The sequence below is a fragment of the Sapajus apella genome, unplaced genomic scaffold (assembly GCF_009761245.1).
Source record: "Sapajus apella isolate SASKATOON/1434 unplaced genomic scaffold, GSC_monkey_1.0 scaffold10, whole genome shotgun sequence".
NCBI classification, from domain to species: Eukaryota; Metazoa; Chordata; class Mammalia; order Primates; family Cebidae; genus Sapajus; species Sapajus apella.
In genome coordinates this window covers 28,857,953-28,870,830 of record NW_022436950.1, presented here as the reverse complement: position 1 = coordinate 28,870,830, position 12,878 = coordinate 28,857,953, and the positions used below count along the sequence as shown (strand labels likewise).

At 36.4% G+C, this 12,878-nt stretch overlaps 1 protein-coding gene across 3 annotated transcripts in view; it reads left to right on the top strand.

The window, feature by feature from the left end:
* Positions 1–12,878, top strand: part of CPS1 (carbamoyl-phosphate synthase 1) — a 151,026-nt gene that overhangs the window by 56,752 nt on the left and 81,396 nt on the right. For all 3 annotated transcript variants that reach the window (XM_032278335.1, XM_032278336.1, XM_032278338.1), the window contains 7 exons: positions 567–659; positions 6,272–6,361; positions 8,384–8,512; positions 9,075–9,181; positions 10,029–10,167; positions 11,003–11,080; positions 12,623–12,721. In XM_032278335.1, the coding sequence (XP_032134226.1) occupies positions 567–659; positions 6,272–6,361; positions 8,384–8,512; positions 9,075–9,181; positions 10,029–10,167; positions 11,003–11,080; positions 12,623–12,721 (735 nt within the window). The remainder of the gene's footprint in view (positions 1–566; positions 660–6,271; positions 6,362–8,383; positions 8,513–9,074; positions 9,182–10,028; positions 10,168–11,002; positions 11,081–12,622; positions 12,722–12,878) is intronic.

Here is a 12,878-nt window from a genome sequence, read left to right as displayed (position 1 = left end):
TAAAGTTCAGGCTCTTAGGAACACTTGGACATGACATCTAAAGCAGTGAATATTTCCATTGTATATTCTAGAAATATATGACTTACGTTGCATTTCATCTTCTTTGTGAATTAATATTACTATCATAGTGAATGAATTCCCGTTCTTTTTATTTTTGTTTTTTGCAATTTTTAGATTTCTTATCATCTCAATATATTTATTTTTGTCCACCTCTCTCATGAAATGTCTTTAGGTCACATACACTGAAGATTGTAAGTCCACTAAATATCCCAATTTGCATCAACCTGGAACCTGGAGATCTGAATTCTGATGCCTTTTGACCCTGCTTACATCGGGCAATGGTGTCAGCCCTAGAAGAACTAATTGTATTTCCACGAGTATTTTCCAGAATGTGCAAATTACTTCATCTTTTCAGTTTGAGAAGATGAAGATCTTGCGCTGATGGTTATGAGTAGTTATAAAGATACCTAAATCTTGGAGCAGCTGCTTGAAGTCCCTGCGAGTTTATCTTGTCAACACCTTCATTGTTGCTTCCTTTTAACTGTCTAATTTTTTTAATTTGGTAGGGTACCATGCTTGGGAAGATTGAATTTGAAGGTCAGCCTGTGGATTTTGTGGATCCAAATAAGCAGAATTTGATTGCTGAGGTTTCAACCAAGGTGAGGGGTTTTTCTTTATGTTTTGTCATGTTATTTTATTCCCTTTAGACTTTTCTGGAAATATCGAAATCTTTACTTAGAGTTCATCTTCCAGAAGGGCCAGTGTTGAGGGAAAAAGTGGTCTCATAGCAGCTAGAATACACATTACAAAATCAGTGCATTTAAAGCTTTTAAGTTTTTGTTACAGGCTTACATGGGAAGCTTCATGCCCTGCTTTAGAGGCTGTTTACTATTATTTTAGTGTTCCCCCCATCTTTTCTAATTCTTCAGCTTAGAATTTTAGCAATGTCAAATAAAGGGAGCACTGAATTGCCAAAGACAGGTACAGTGTTGATGAGGAGTCAGAGCTAATAACGTGCCAGAGAGCCAAGAGAACTTTACAGAAATCAGGCACGGTAATCAGAGTCTGGGGGCATGTTGTGCAGGGAAAATATTTATTCATATGCTAAAGATTCATTGTGTTATAGCTTTGTTTCAAAATTAATGTTCATAATGATGACTGAGTCACCCTAAGGTGAAATATCTTTAGCATATATTTATAAAAAGGTATAGAATACATTTTAGGAAGAAGTCCATTGGTTTTGATTGAATATCTATTAACGTAGGTATGAGTGAGTTTCTTGAGCTATAGTCTCTGTCCTTGGGGAGCATAAAGCTTTGTGGAACAAGCAAGCAAGTAAATCACCATGTGCAGAATCCTGTGATAAATGCTGTCCTTGGAGTGTGCATAGCATGCTGCAAGGGCATGCCTGGGGCAGCATTGAAATGGGATAGGTGCATCAGGAAGGCTCTGTAGAAGAGTTAGCCTTGTTCTGAGATACAAAGAGCAGGTAGTAACAGTTAGGTAGATGAAGAACCAGGAGAACTTTGTTTCAGGCAGAAGGAATGGCTTGTCAAGAGGCATAGAGGTACAGAACGTGGTATGTTTGAAGAGTTATGCACAGTTTGGTATGGCTGAACCAAGGGGTTCACACCTATTGGTTTACACACTTGGGCAAGGATGAGTGGAGATGGACTGACTGAAGCTAGGTCTAGAAGATTTCATATCATCAATGAATCAGCATTTCCAGAAACTATTGCAAACTCATTTGGTGTCATTTTGGAGCAAAGTAAAACTGAATAAAAGAGCAAGCAACTAGAAGGTTATTGTAACTTATCAGAACAAAACTCATAAGAGCCTGTACCAAGGAGTAATAGCAAGAATGGATACAGCAACCTAGGTGGCAGATAGGAATGGGAGAAGGAGGAATGTGGCCAGGTAAAAATCACCCTATTTTCTCAGATAAGGATGTTAACTAGTTTGGTTGAGCATAGTGATTATGTCATTCAATATCTGAGGTGTTTATGGGATAACGATATGGAATTTTTTTTAAAGAAAACTTTTTGGTGTGCTTTGAAACTTAAAGGAAGAATTGCTACATTCTGTTTTTACTACTTACAAGGGAGATAAGAAAGTCCTTTCCTAGGACTATGTATTTGGTTACCACTGGGTTTTACTTGTGGAGAATTTACCTGTGGAAACCTATGTGGCATTATTGTTATTGGCTGGTTCTACCTTGGGGTTTATTAATACTATAGCAGAGATGGCTACAAACTTTTCTTCCATCACCAGTGTGGCAATGGAGACTCTCAGAGAAACTCTACTTTATCCAAGTAGAAAGTGAGTGTTATTTTGACAAAGGAGATTGAAATTCTTCGAAAGGAAGGAGTAGAAAAAGTACATGTGGATGCAAGATTTGATTTTAAATAGATGTATTTGCCACATTTTATTCCTAGATATATACTTTTTTTGCCTATGATATTTTATAATTATCGTGGTCCATTCAAAGTGGCACCTCTGGTCTTCGAGGAAAATAATAATAACCAAGCTTTTTTGAACACTGTTAATTCTCATAAAAACTCCATGTCATAGATGAAGAAACCGAGGCTTAGCAAGTAAGTCTATTTAAAACAAAGTATAACTTGCCCAAGTTTAGCGTCAATTTGACTCAAGTGACTCCAGAATCTCTGTAGCTAACGTCATGCTTTCTTTCTTTCCGTTACGATGGGGGTTTGACAGAAAAGCTTTAAAAGCTCAGTTTCTAGATTTCTATTGCATGGATTCAGGAAACCTCTTCAAGACTCCCTGTGAACCTATTTTCTTTCTTTCTAATTTTTTTTCTCTTGTGATGGAGTTTTGTTCTTTGTTCCCCAGGCTGGTGTGCAGTGACACAATCTTGGTTCACTGCAACCTCCACCTCCTGGGTTCAAGTGGTTCTCCTGTCTCAGCCTCCTCGAGTAGCTGGGATTACAGGTGCCTGTCACCATGCCTGGCTAGTTTTTGTATTTTAGGTAGAAATGGGGTTTCACCATGTTGGCCAGGGTGGTCTCGAACTCCTGACCTCAGGTGATCTGCCCACCTAAGCCTCCCAAAGTGCTGGGATTACAGGCTGAGCCACTGCGCCTGGCCTGTGAACCTATTTTCTACTTGGTCTGCATCTTACAAGGTCTGAATATGTTTGCTTCTTTACCTAGGAATCTTCTCCTGTGCTTTCTCCTTCTCATTCTTGCCTGAAGGAGTCAAGTTCAAGGGTCAGCTTATTGTTCCTTTGTGAAGCTTCCCTGACTCATCTCACTTTTGGATTCCATGTCATTTAATAAATATCTCCAGTATAACAAGGATCAAATTGTATAAACTCTTTGGAAGGATTGTTTCTCTCCCCTGTCTGTTGTTGGCTCTTTGAGAGGAGAGGTCATGGTTTACTTACCCGAATTCCCAGCACTGCTCATGGTATCTTTCACATAATACATGGTCAACAAATAATAAATGAATAAAGGAATATTCAAAACCAGTAAATGGTAGTTAGAGTTGGTGGTAAAGAAATTGCACATTCTTATTTTCCCTTCAAATCCTTTAATCAGTTTTTCTTATGGTTCTATTACCTCCATTATTAATATAATAAAATTATCATTATTACTAATAAGTCTTATTAATAAAAAAAGCAAGATCTATTGAGTACTTATTATCTGCTAGATTTCTTCTAAATGCTTTACACTGATTAACTTATTCAATCTTCAGGGTAATTATATGAGATAGGTATTAGTATGGAATTCATTTACTGATGAAGAAACTGGGATGTAGAGAGATTCAATACCTTCCTCAGTGTGAATGACCATAGGATTTATACCTAGGAAGGCTCTGTCTAGTGTCTCCCTCTCAGGAAACATCATCTCATACTGCCTTTCAACATACTGGAATAAAAGTTACACTGCTAACAGTTATACTATTAGTAACCATAGTGATACTACTATGTAATAATATCCAAATAAGTTTACATTGTTGCACTCCTTCTACCTTTTACATTTGCAAAGTAAGTATTCAAGGATTTTTAATCAGAAATGGCACAATATGTGAATGTACTAGAAATGGACTCTCCTTGTATGAATATCGTACCCCCTCCTGCGACAAAACCTTGTCATTGAGAGTCTTTAGAAAGGATGGTCCCATGCCCTTCCTGATACCCATTTATCTGGGAAATGTATCATGCTGTGACACAGCCCCAATCAGAAGGAGTATAGAGGACATTTCATGAGGAAGAGTTCCAGCATGAGAATTTTTAAAGGCTTTTTAAAAATTGTTATTAAAAGAGTAAAATAGTCGGATTAGTAACATGTAAGATTCAGAGAAAACACACATTGATATTATCTGGTATTCTGGCTCCTTGTCAGAGACAAGGATTTTGGGTTCCTAGGAATTAGTACTGAGTCATGATGTTCATGTCGGGCAGGGATGTGCATTCAAAACATGCTGAAGCCTAAGAAGTATGTGTTGTTAAAGAAAACTAATTTTAAATTAGATATGTAATTATTTATATAAATGAAATTTGATCATGGTGTATGCAATATTCACTTCTGATTTTTAATTTTAAAATTGGTCCCATTCATACGACTTCCCTTTGTTTTTACATATATCCCTGTGAAATGATTTAGTTTGAAACAGCATGATAGGGGATGATGATAGATGATAGAACATAAGAATTGAGAACTGTCTTGGTGATGTAGTCTATCATTTCCTAAAGTGGAAAACAGTGGAGTGGAGCAATTCATCTTAAAAAATTCTGTGGTCAAGCAAGGTTTCAAAATGCTGTATAATATATTCTTCTCTGGCAAGTCCAAACACAAATCCATATATGCAAGTATCCATGAAGTCTTGGGTAGCTTCTATTATTCTTATGGACTGTATTTAATGTGTTTGTGTAGAGACCAGCAAGAATGAGCATATCTGTGTTTTTATCTATATCAAATCAAGGGAGATGCTGCAATGGTGAAAGCTGGCTCTGTTGTTTCTTAATGCCAGTGCAATTAAATAATGCTACTATAGCTATGATAAAATGTGTATTTGTGTCAGGAGATTACATATATTTTGTGACTTTTGTTTAGCTACATGCCTTGAAAATGTTAATAACTTCATGAAGTCTTGTAATTACAATTTTCTGTAGCCATAAGTAGTTGGTAATATTGCTTTATTTTGTAGCAGAAGCCTAAGGTTAAGAATGAACCTAAACCTTTTCAAATTATCTGATGAGAAAGATTACCTGTGGCATTCAATTCAGCATAACTCCCCCAGATCATGAAAGGATGGGGATATGTTTTTTTCCTTCAAAATAGTCAGTGGGAGAAAAAAAACCAGATATACTTTATATATTTTTTTTCCCTCAACTACGTCTAAGGATTATGATTTCACATTCTGTATAGACAGTGGAGAGGAAGATATTTTAGCCAAAGTGTTCTTTCAAATATTCAGATTGTACCTTTCATCTGAAAATTTTCACAAATGATGAAATCGTCCTAAATTCATAGCGTGCTAGCCAACGCTAAAAGCAGGAACCAGTGGGTATGTGCCCAGCCTTCTAGGCTTTCTGTGTATTTCTATTATTTCTCCTTTTATGACTTTGGGGAACTGCTTCTTGGGTTACTGCCTGTGAAAATAGATCTGCCTCCCAGCAGTGCTTCAGACATAGATAATGATTATGATATGCTCTGGGATCTTTTTATGAAATCTACCATTTAAATGCAAACAATTGCATGGGAACCTAAAGGGACTGGTGGTCTATACCTGCTTAGCAATGCCTGTGACTCTCATACTGACTTTATTCATTAGGCCCCACTGCAGAAGCCTAATGTACAGTAATTCAGCTTTACCCCATTCAATCTTTAATGCAAGTTAAGGATCAAGCGGTATTTAAAGCACAATGTGTCTGTTGCTGCATCTATCCAGTGCTGAATCAGGCAATAATACTTAAGAATTTCCTTGCTACTAGTTGTTAATGAGGCAAAACATGGGAAAGATGGTTAACTATGGACACAGCCAGTTTCTTAGAGATCATTGTTATTACTGTAATCAACAGTTTATCTAAAACAGTAAAGTCCTTTTTCTTATAAAGAAGATACAGTCTGTGGCACTTGCTGTGTCTTTCCTACAAATTGTTTGTTAACTATCAGTCACTCCCTAGCAGTCAAACAATCAATCTGTTACCAATCTAAGTGCAAAGCATCCTCAGATGTATTTATGGTTTTGCTCTGTTGCCCACAGCTGGGATTTCCCTCTCATTCTCTGGTTTTTAAAATGGCAGGATGTCAAGGTGTATGGCAAAGGAAACCCCACAAAAGTGGTAGCTGTAGACTGTGGAATTAAAAACAATGTAATCCGCCTACTAGTAAAGGTAAGTAATTTGTTCATCTCAAAGGTGAGGGTTTGTAGTATTGATCGTTAGTGTTCAGCCAATTTCCTCTGTCACAGAGAAACTTAAGCATTCTTTCAGAATGTCAGGGATCTACATTCTTCTTGTTACTTTTGATTTATAAAATAACACATTTATCCCTGTTCAAATTACAGATATAGACTGCTATGTTTTTTCTTTTTTAAAAAAAATAAAAACCTCAAGGGCCACTAAAACATGGAAGAAAATGATGGCTGTTCTTGTCACTTATTGACTGACCTTCTGAGATGCATCATGTTCCCTGTCTTTGGGGTACAGAGATGACCAAAAAGATCCAGTCTGTTTGATAGCTTCTCCTTTGGCCTACATTTATTATGCACCATATGTTTGTAGGAATCATGCCCTGACACAGTACGAACCTTCACAGTACGAACTTCCACAACTATTAGAAAACCAGTTAAAATTAAAACTTAAAAATTCTCAAAAGCTTAACCATTGTAATAATATTTCTTAAATATAGTTTTGTTAGGACTTTTCCTCCTCACTCCTCTCTGTCTTCTGTCTACACATCTCCCCTATGCACACACACACACCACACACACACACACACACACAATTTGCATAACACCAAATTAGCATGTGTTAGGGAGATTCTTCATTGTACCTCCTTATTAGAGAATAACAGCAATATTCAAATCATGATTTCAAATTCTTGTGAAGTTTATTAACAAAAATTTCCTTGGATAGCCTGCATGGTAGCAGATGTTGTGGATGGCCTGTCTATATCTCACTCTCTATTTACCATTTTAATTCATGTTCCCCATCTTCCAACTGCAAGTATCTATATCTCTTTGCCTGATGGCTGGAGCCTACCAGCAGGCAGTAAATGCCGTAGAATTAATGATCTCTGGAGTAGCCTCCAACCAAAGCACAGAAAGAGTCAGTGGAACTATCCTAGATCCTTCATCCCTTGGATAGGCAATCTCTAAGGTAACTATTCCACACTGGCTCTCAGAGTTCCCCAGTGGGCTTAAGCTTCCCTTATCCGTAGTGGTAACTGCTTGCTAATGCAGACTTTAAATGGGATGTTTCATGATGTCACTTCCTCTCTATCTGATTCCTCTCTATCCAAATAAGCCTTTGTTCTCTCAAATCCTTGTTTCAGGACATGCTTCATGGGAAACTCTCAAGGACACCTTCCTATGTACTTTTATATTAAAATAAATTTCTAATTTTTCATTACAATATAAATATTATAGATAATGAAAAAACTCTAGGAAAGAAGGCTGATTAAAATTTGATAAGACAAAAAGGCAAGACTGAAGAAGGTCCCTATGCGGACCAACTTAACATTTTCAGAAAATGGATTTATATTTTTTGCAACTGGTAGTGTGAAGGTAACCTACTCTGTCAGTCCAGCCATGGCATTTGTAGGCACTGAAACTTCTTCTGAGTGCAGGAGAGTGCATTATCTGTTTTTTCAGGATCGAACCTTTAATTGTCTCTTTTTTCCCTCCACTTTATATTGACTGTTGGCTCCATTTACACCACATTAAATACAGTGAGCCACCCCATTTTTTTTTTCAGACAGGGCCCCACTCTGTTGTCCGGCCTGGAGTGCAATGGTGCAAACTTGGCTTGCTGCAACCTCTGACTCCTGGGCTCAGGTGATCCTTTCACCTGTTTCCTGGGTAGCTGGGACCACAGGCACATGCCACCATACCTGGCTAATTTATGTTTTATCTTTTTTTGGTAGAGATGGGGTTTTGCCCTGTTTCCCAGGACAGTCTCGACCTCCTGGACTCAAGTAGTTCCCCTGTCTTGAACTCCCCAATGTGCTAGGATCACAGGCATGAGCCACCAAGCCTGGCCCCAAAGAAAGTTTTGCTCAGCATTATTTATTTGAATTGTGTACAAATTTTTCCTTCCCTTTAAGGAATGGTTAGTCAAGAGAAAGTCTATCAAAATGATACTTTGGCAAAGAAACATGTTATTAAATTCATCATTCTTATGTCTCTTTTCCAGCGAGGAGCTGAAGTGCACTTAGTTCCCTGGAATCACGATTTCACCAAGATGGAGTATGATGGGATTTTGATTGCAGGAGGACCTGGGAATCCAGCTCTTGCAGAACCACTAATTCAGAATGTCAGAAAGGTGCAGTGAACCTGGAATTAGTGTGTATCTGTGTGGGAAGTGGGGGCTTCCACTCTGTACCCTGAAAGGACGTGATACATTTTATTTATATTCAAGGATTTTTCAATACTTCTATTTGTGACTTCTGAGGCACTCTTAGTAGAGATATTCTATGGGGGAATCAATGAGGAGAGAATATCAGAGAAAATAGGGTTTTTCTTCAGACAAGGGAACTTTGGGATTGTGCCCTTGAGTTAAAAGAACTGGAGTCCAATGGCCAAGTGTATTTTGCCTTACAGTTGTAAACTGACAGCTCATGGTTCCTCATCATGACCTTGGGACCCATAAGACCTGCAGATCTCTAAAGAGATACTGAATTAGTTTAGTCTGAATATAAAGTACATCTTACTGAATTCTAATGCTACAAATTTGTCAGTGATGTCCTTATTTATATTCTCTTTTAAAATTCAGTTACTATTCTCTTTACCTTCTTAAGAAAAAAGGATACCTCATTTTTATTCACTCAGAAGCAACATTTTTTGGAACTGTTCTATTTGGTTAATAAAATTTCTCCCCAATTTAGATTATTGAGAGTGATCGCAAGGAGCCATTGTTTGGAATCAGTACAGGAAACTTAATAACAGGATTGGCTGCTGGTGCCAAAACCTACAAGATGTCCATGGCCAACAGGTGAGGTGGTTTCACTTTTGCTTACAGTAAACCAGCTCTGACATACTAACTAAATACAAAGAACCCTGCGAACTTACCTGTCATTTATTTAGAGTAAATAAGTAACCGTGCCTTATATGATTGACAGTTGTTTGACTACCTGATACCACTTTTACTGCATTTTTGGAAGGCGGCCTTCTCTAACAATAACCTTGTTATAACTTAAAGTTATTTTCCTTCCCTTGGCATAAGTTGAGGTTATAATACTCAATCAAATGATATTCCAAGGGAAATTGTTCTGATTTTAAGCTTGATTTCAGAACATTGTAACATTTTAAGAAGGTAGTATGACTTAAGAGCCCAGAAATCTTTAGATCCTCTCAGTTTTTCCTTTTTGCCTCAAACGATATTAATTTATTAAACACCAGGCTTTCCCCCATGGCCCACCCCTTACGTAAAGTGTATTTCAGGTGTGAGCAGTCATCTTTTTATTGTCTCCCAATAACTGTCTTCTGGCTTTAAAATTATTGTAGTTCTCTTAAAATAAGTCACTTATATTTGTCTGTTTCTGTTAAGCTGGCAAGCAATCCTTTTTGTTATGAGTGCAATGCCCCCTTTTCTAAAACCGATTATAGAATTTAATAGACCTGTGTGTATTTAACACACAACAAAGCTTCCTGAATTGATTTTTGTTGGGAAAATTATTGGGATTAACAATCTGTGACTTTTCTCACAGAGTGATTTTCACTAAGCAATTGAGATTTTGAATTTTAATAGGCTTTTCTTGTTCACCACTTTATAAGGAATACATTTATATTATTCTCTTCACTTTTCCTTTTCCCTATTCTTTTTCTTCTTTTCTCTCCAGAGGGCAGAATCAGCCTGTTTTGAATGTCACAAACAGACAAGCTTTCATTACTGCTCAGAATCATGGCTATGCTTTGGACAACACCCTCCCTGCTGGCTGGAAACCACTTTTTGTGAATGTCAATGATCAAACAAATGAGGTAAATGCTGTCAGTAAACCTTTTCAGCTGGTGATGAAAAATGCAAGGCTTTAAGAAGAACAATACATAAGCATTGTATATATTTATGAGATACATGTGATATTTTGATACATGCATAAGTAGTGATCAAATAAGACTATTTAGGATAACCATCACCTCAAACATTTTTATTTCTTTGTATTGAGAACATTCCAAATCTTCTAGCTGCTTTGAAATGTGCAATAACTTATTTACCCAGAAAGTTCACCCAGAATTTTTAAATACATTGTGATGCAAATATCTTTCTCTTGTTTGTGATTTTTTGGGGTTGGGGGTTGAAAAACAGTTATAGGTTTTGTTCCAGAGGCATCTGTGTTTTAAAAAGTCATTTCTCTTATTCTTATTCTCTCATCAGTTGACTCATTAAAATTCACTATTTCAGTCATTAATCAACAACTATCCACATTCAATGTTAGTGGGCTGTTGGTCCAGATCTGTTTGAGAGCAGACTAGGTGGGTCTCTGGGACTTACTCGGCACTGGTGGAGTCTTCGAGAAGAACTTTGGAAAAGTAATTTAGGGTTTGGGGCCCAGAGGGGTCTCAAAGGCTATAGACCAAATTTGTTATTTATTTATTTTAAAAGAAAACACATTTGGTTGAGTCTTCATTGACCCATTTTCCATACCTATCAAAATGGTCAGATATGTAAGTACTTAAGATATAGGGCCATGCTATTTAATAGTACAGTTAGTTTAAAAAAAATTTTGAAGCATCTGACTCAGTTTTTTAATTTGAGGTATATTACTTGGCATTCATTGTTACAGAAGGAATTTCTTCTCATTTCTTATTCCTTTAGGGGATTATGCATGAGAGCAAACCCTTCTTTGCTGTGCAGTTCCACCCAGAGGTCACCCCAGGGCCAACAGACACTGAGGTATGTCAGAAAGATGAGGCCCATTATATATGTAAAAAAAAAAAAAAAAAGCATGTGTTTGTGTGGAAACTCGAGAAACCAAAATAATCACCCCAGATGATCTTGAGCAGAACATTCTCAAAAAAAATTGCTTTGGTAACACACATTTTGTATTAAAATTTCCCCATGAATGTCACAGAGGAAATTTTTATCTTTTTAAAAATTTAAAATGGGAAAGCCCTTAAGAAACCCGAAGTGATGCTATTTATATTTAAACCCATTATCATTCTAATATATTTAGTTCTGAAATTTACAATTGTTGTACTATGCAAATGAATTCCCTCTTGCTCCCTCTCATTCTCCTGACTGAAATGAAATTTTAATCCTCCATCTGTGACTTCACAAAAATCCCTATGGCAACTGGTTGTGTAGCCACTAAAGAAGAATAAACAGCAGCAGGAGAAAAGAGGGGAAGGGGTGTGGGGAGGAGAGAGGGCATGCATGCACATACATAGATGATTCAGAGGCTTCAGAAATCAACCACAGGAATGCTTAGAGGAGTTTTGTTTTTAATCTACATATTTTTACGTTTTTTGTGTGAGCTCTTAGTTCATTGTTCAAGCACATCTTTCCAAATAAACACTTCTGGTGAACTCCAGAAGAATCTGAAGTCTATTGTGACTTCCCCACACCCAGGGGCCTCCGCCAGCATCAAATCTTCGTTGTCAGAACTCTCAGAAAAGACTTCTAAGTAAAATCAGGAAGATAATAAAAGCTTTCCTTCTGCACGCTCTGTTCTACTCTGTCATGTCCAATTTGCCTTTTTAGGTATTTGTACTTTGTTCTTGTTTTAATGTTAGAAAAGATTGGTTCTTAATAGCCAAAATCAGTATTATATTACCAACCCATGATGAAACTCATAAATCAAATTTAGTTAAGTGTATCATCTAACACATGCTAAGTAATTTTTTAATTTAAAATTTAAATTAGCATATATTAGTACTTTGGATTAGGAACATTGCAATTAAGATATGTAATAATATCCACTATCATGTAATTCTTTTTTGTCTTTCCAATAATTGCAAAATGAATATTCTTTGTTGTAATTTGTCATATCTAGTGAAGCAACAGAAGTAAATCCTCTGGCAAAGTTTAAGAATAATCTTCAGAAATTGTTTTTTAGAGCTGATAGAAGTTTAAATTAGTATTTCTAATTTTCTATATAATAAGTGATATAGCTTCAATTGTTTTGTCCAACTAGAATTTGATTTAGAAGAAGCAAATGATATACAAGTTGCTAAAAATTTGGCATTCTCAGAAGGCATCTGGTATATTTATTGCTTCTTGGAAACTTCTTCTTTATAGGATTTGAACAGAAGTATTTATTTGATTAAATTCTTACAGTAATAGATAGTTATTGACAAGACAGCAAAAAATATGAAATGTTATGCTAAAAATTATTTGTTTTTTATCTGAAGTTCAAATTTAACTGGGCATCTTGTGTTTTATCTGGTGAACTTAAGAATTTTGAAGCTTCTAACTAGTTGGTTATATTTTTTCTAGTATCTGTTTGATTCCTTTTTCTCACTGATAAAGAAAGAAAAAGGTACCACCATTACATCAGTCCTACCAAAGCCAGCACTAGTTGCATCTCGAGTTGAGGTCAGTATGTGGGCTTGTTTTTGGTTTATGAATTTTGGATTATGTGATGATTTTTAGTAACTGAATGATGTAAGGCATAGTAGTGTTTAATAAAAGATGACTGGTATTATTGTAATAGGCTGTCATTTTATAATTAATTATTTGGTTCCTTCTTGAT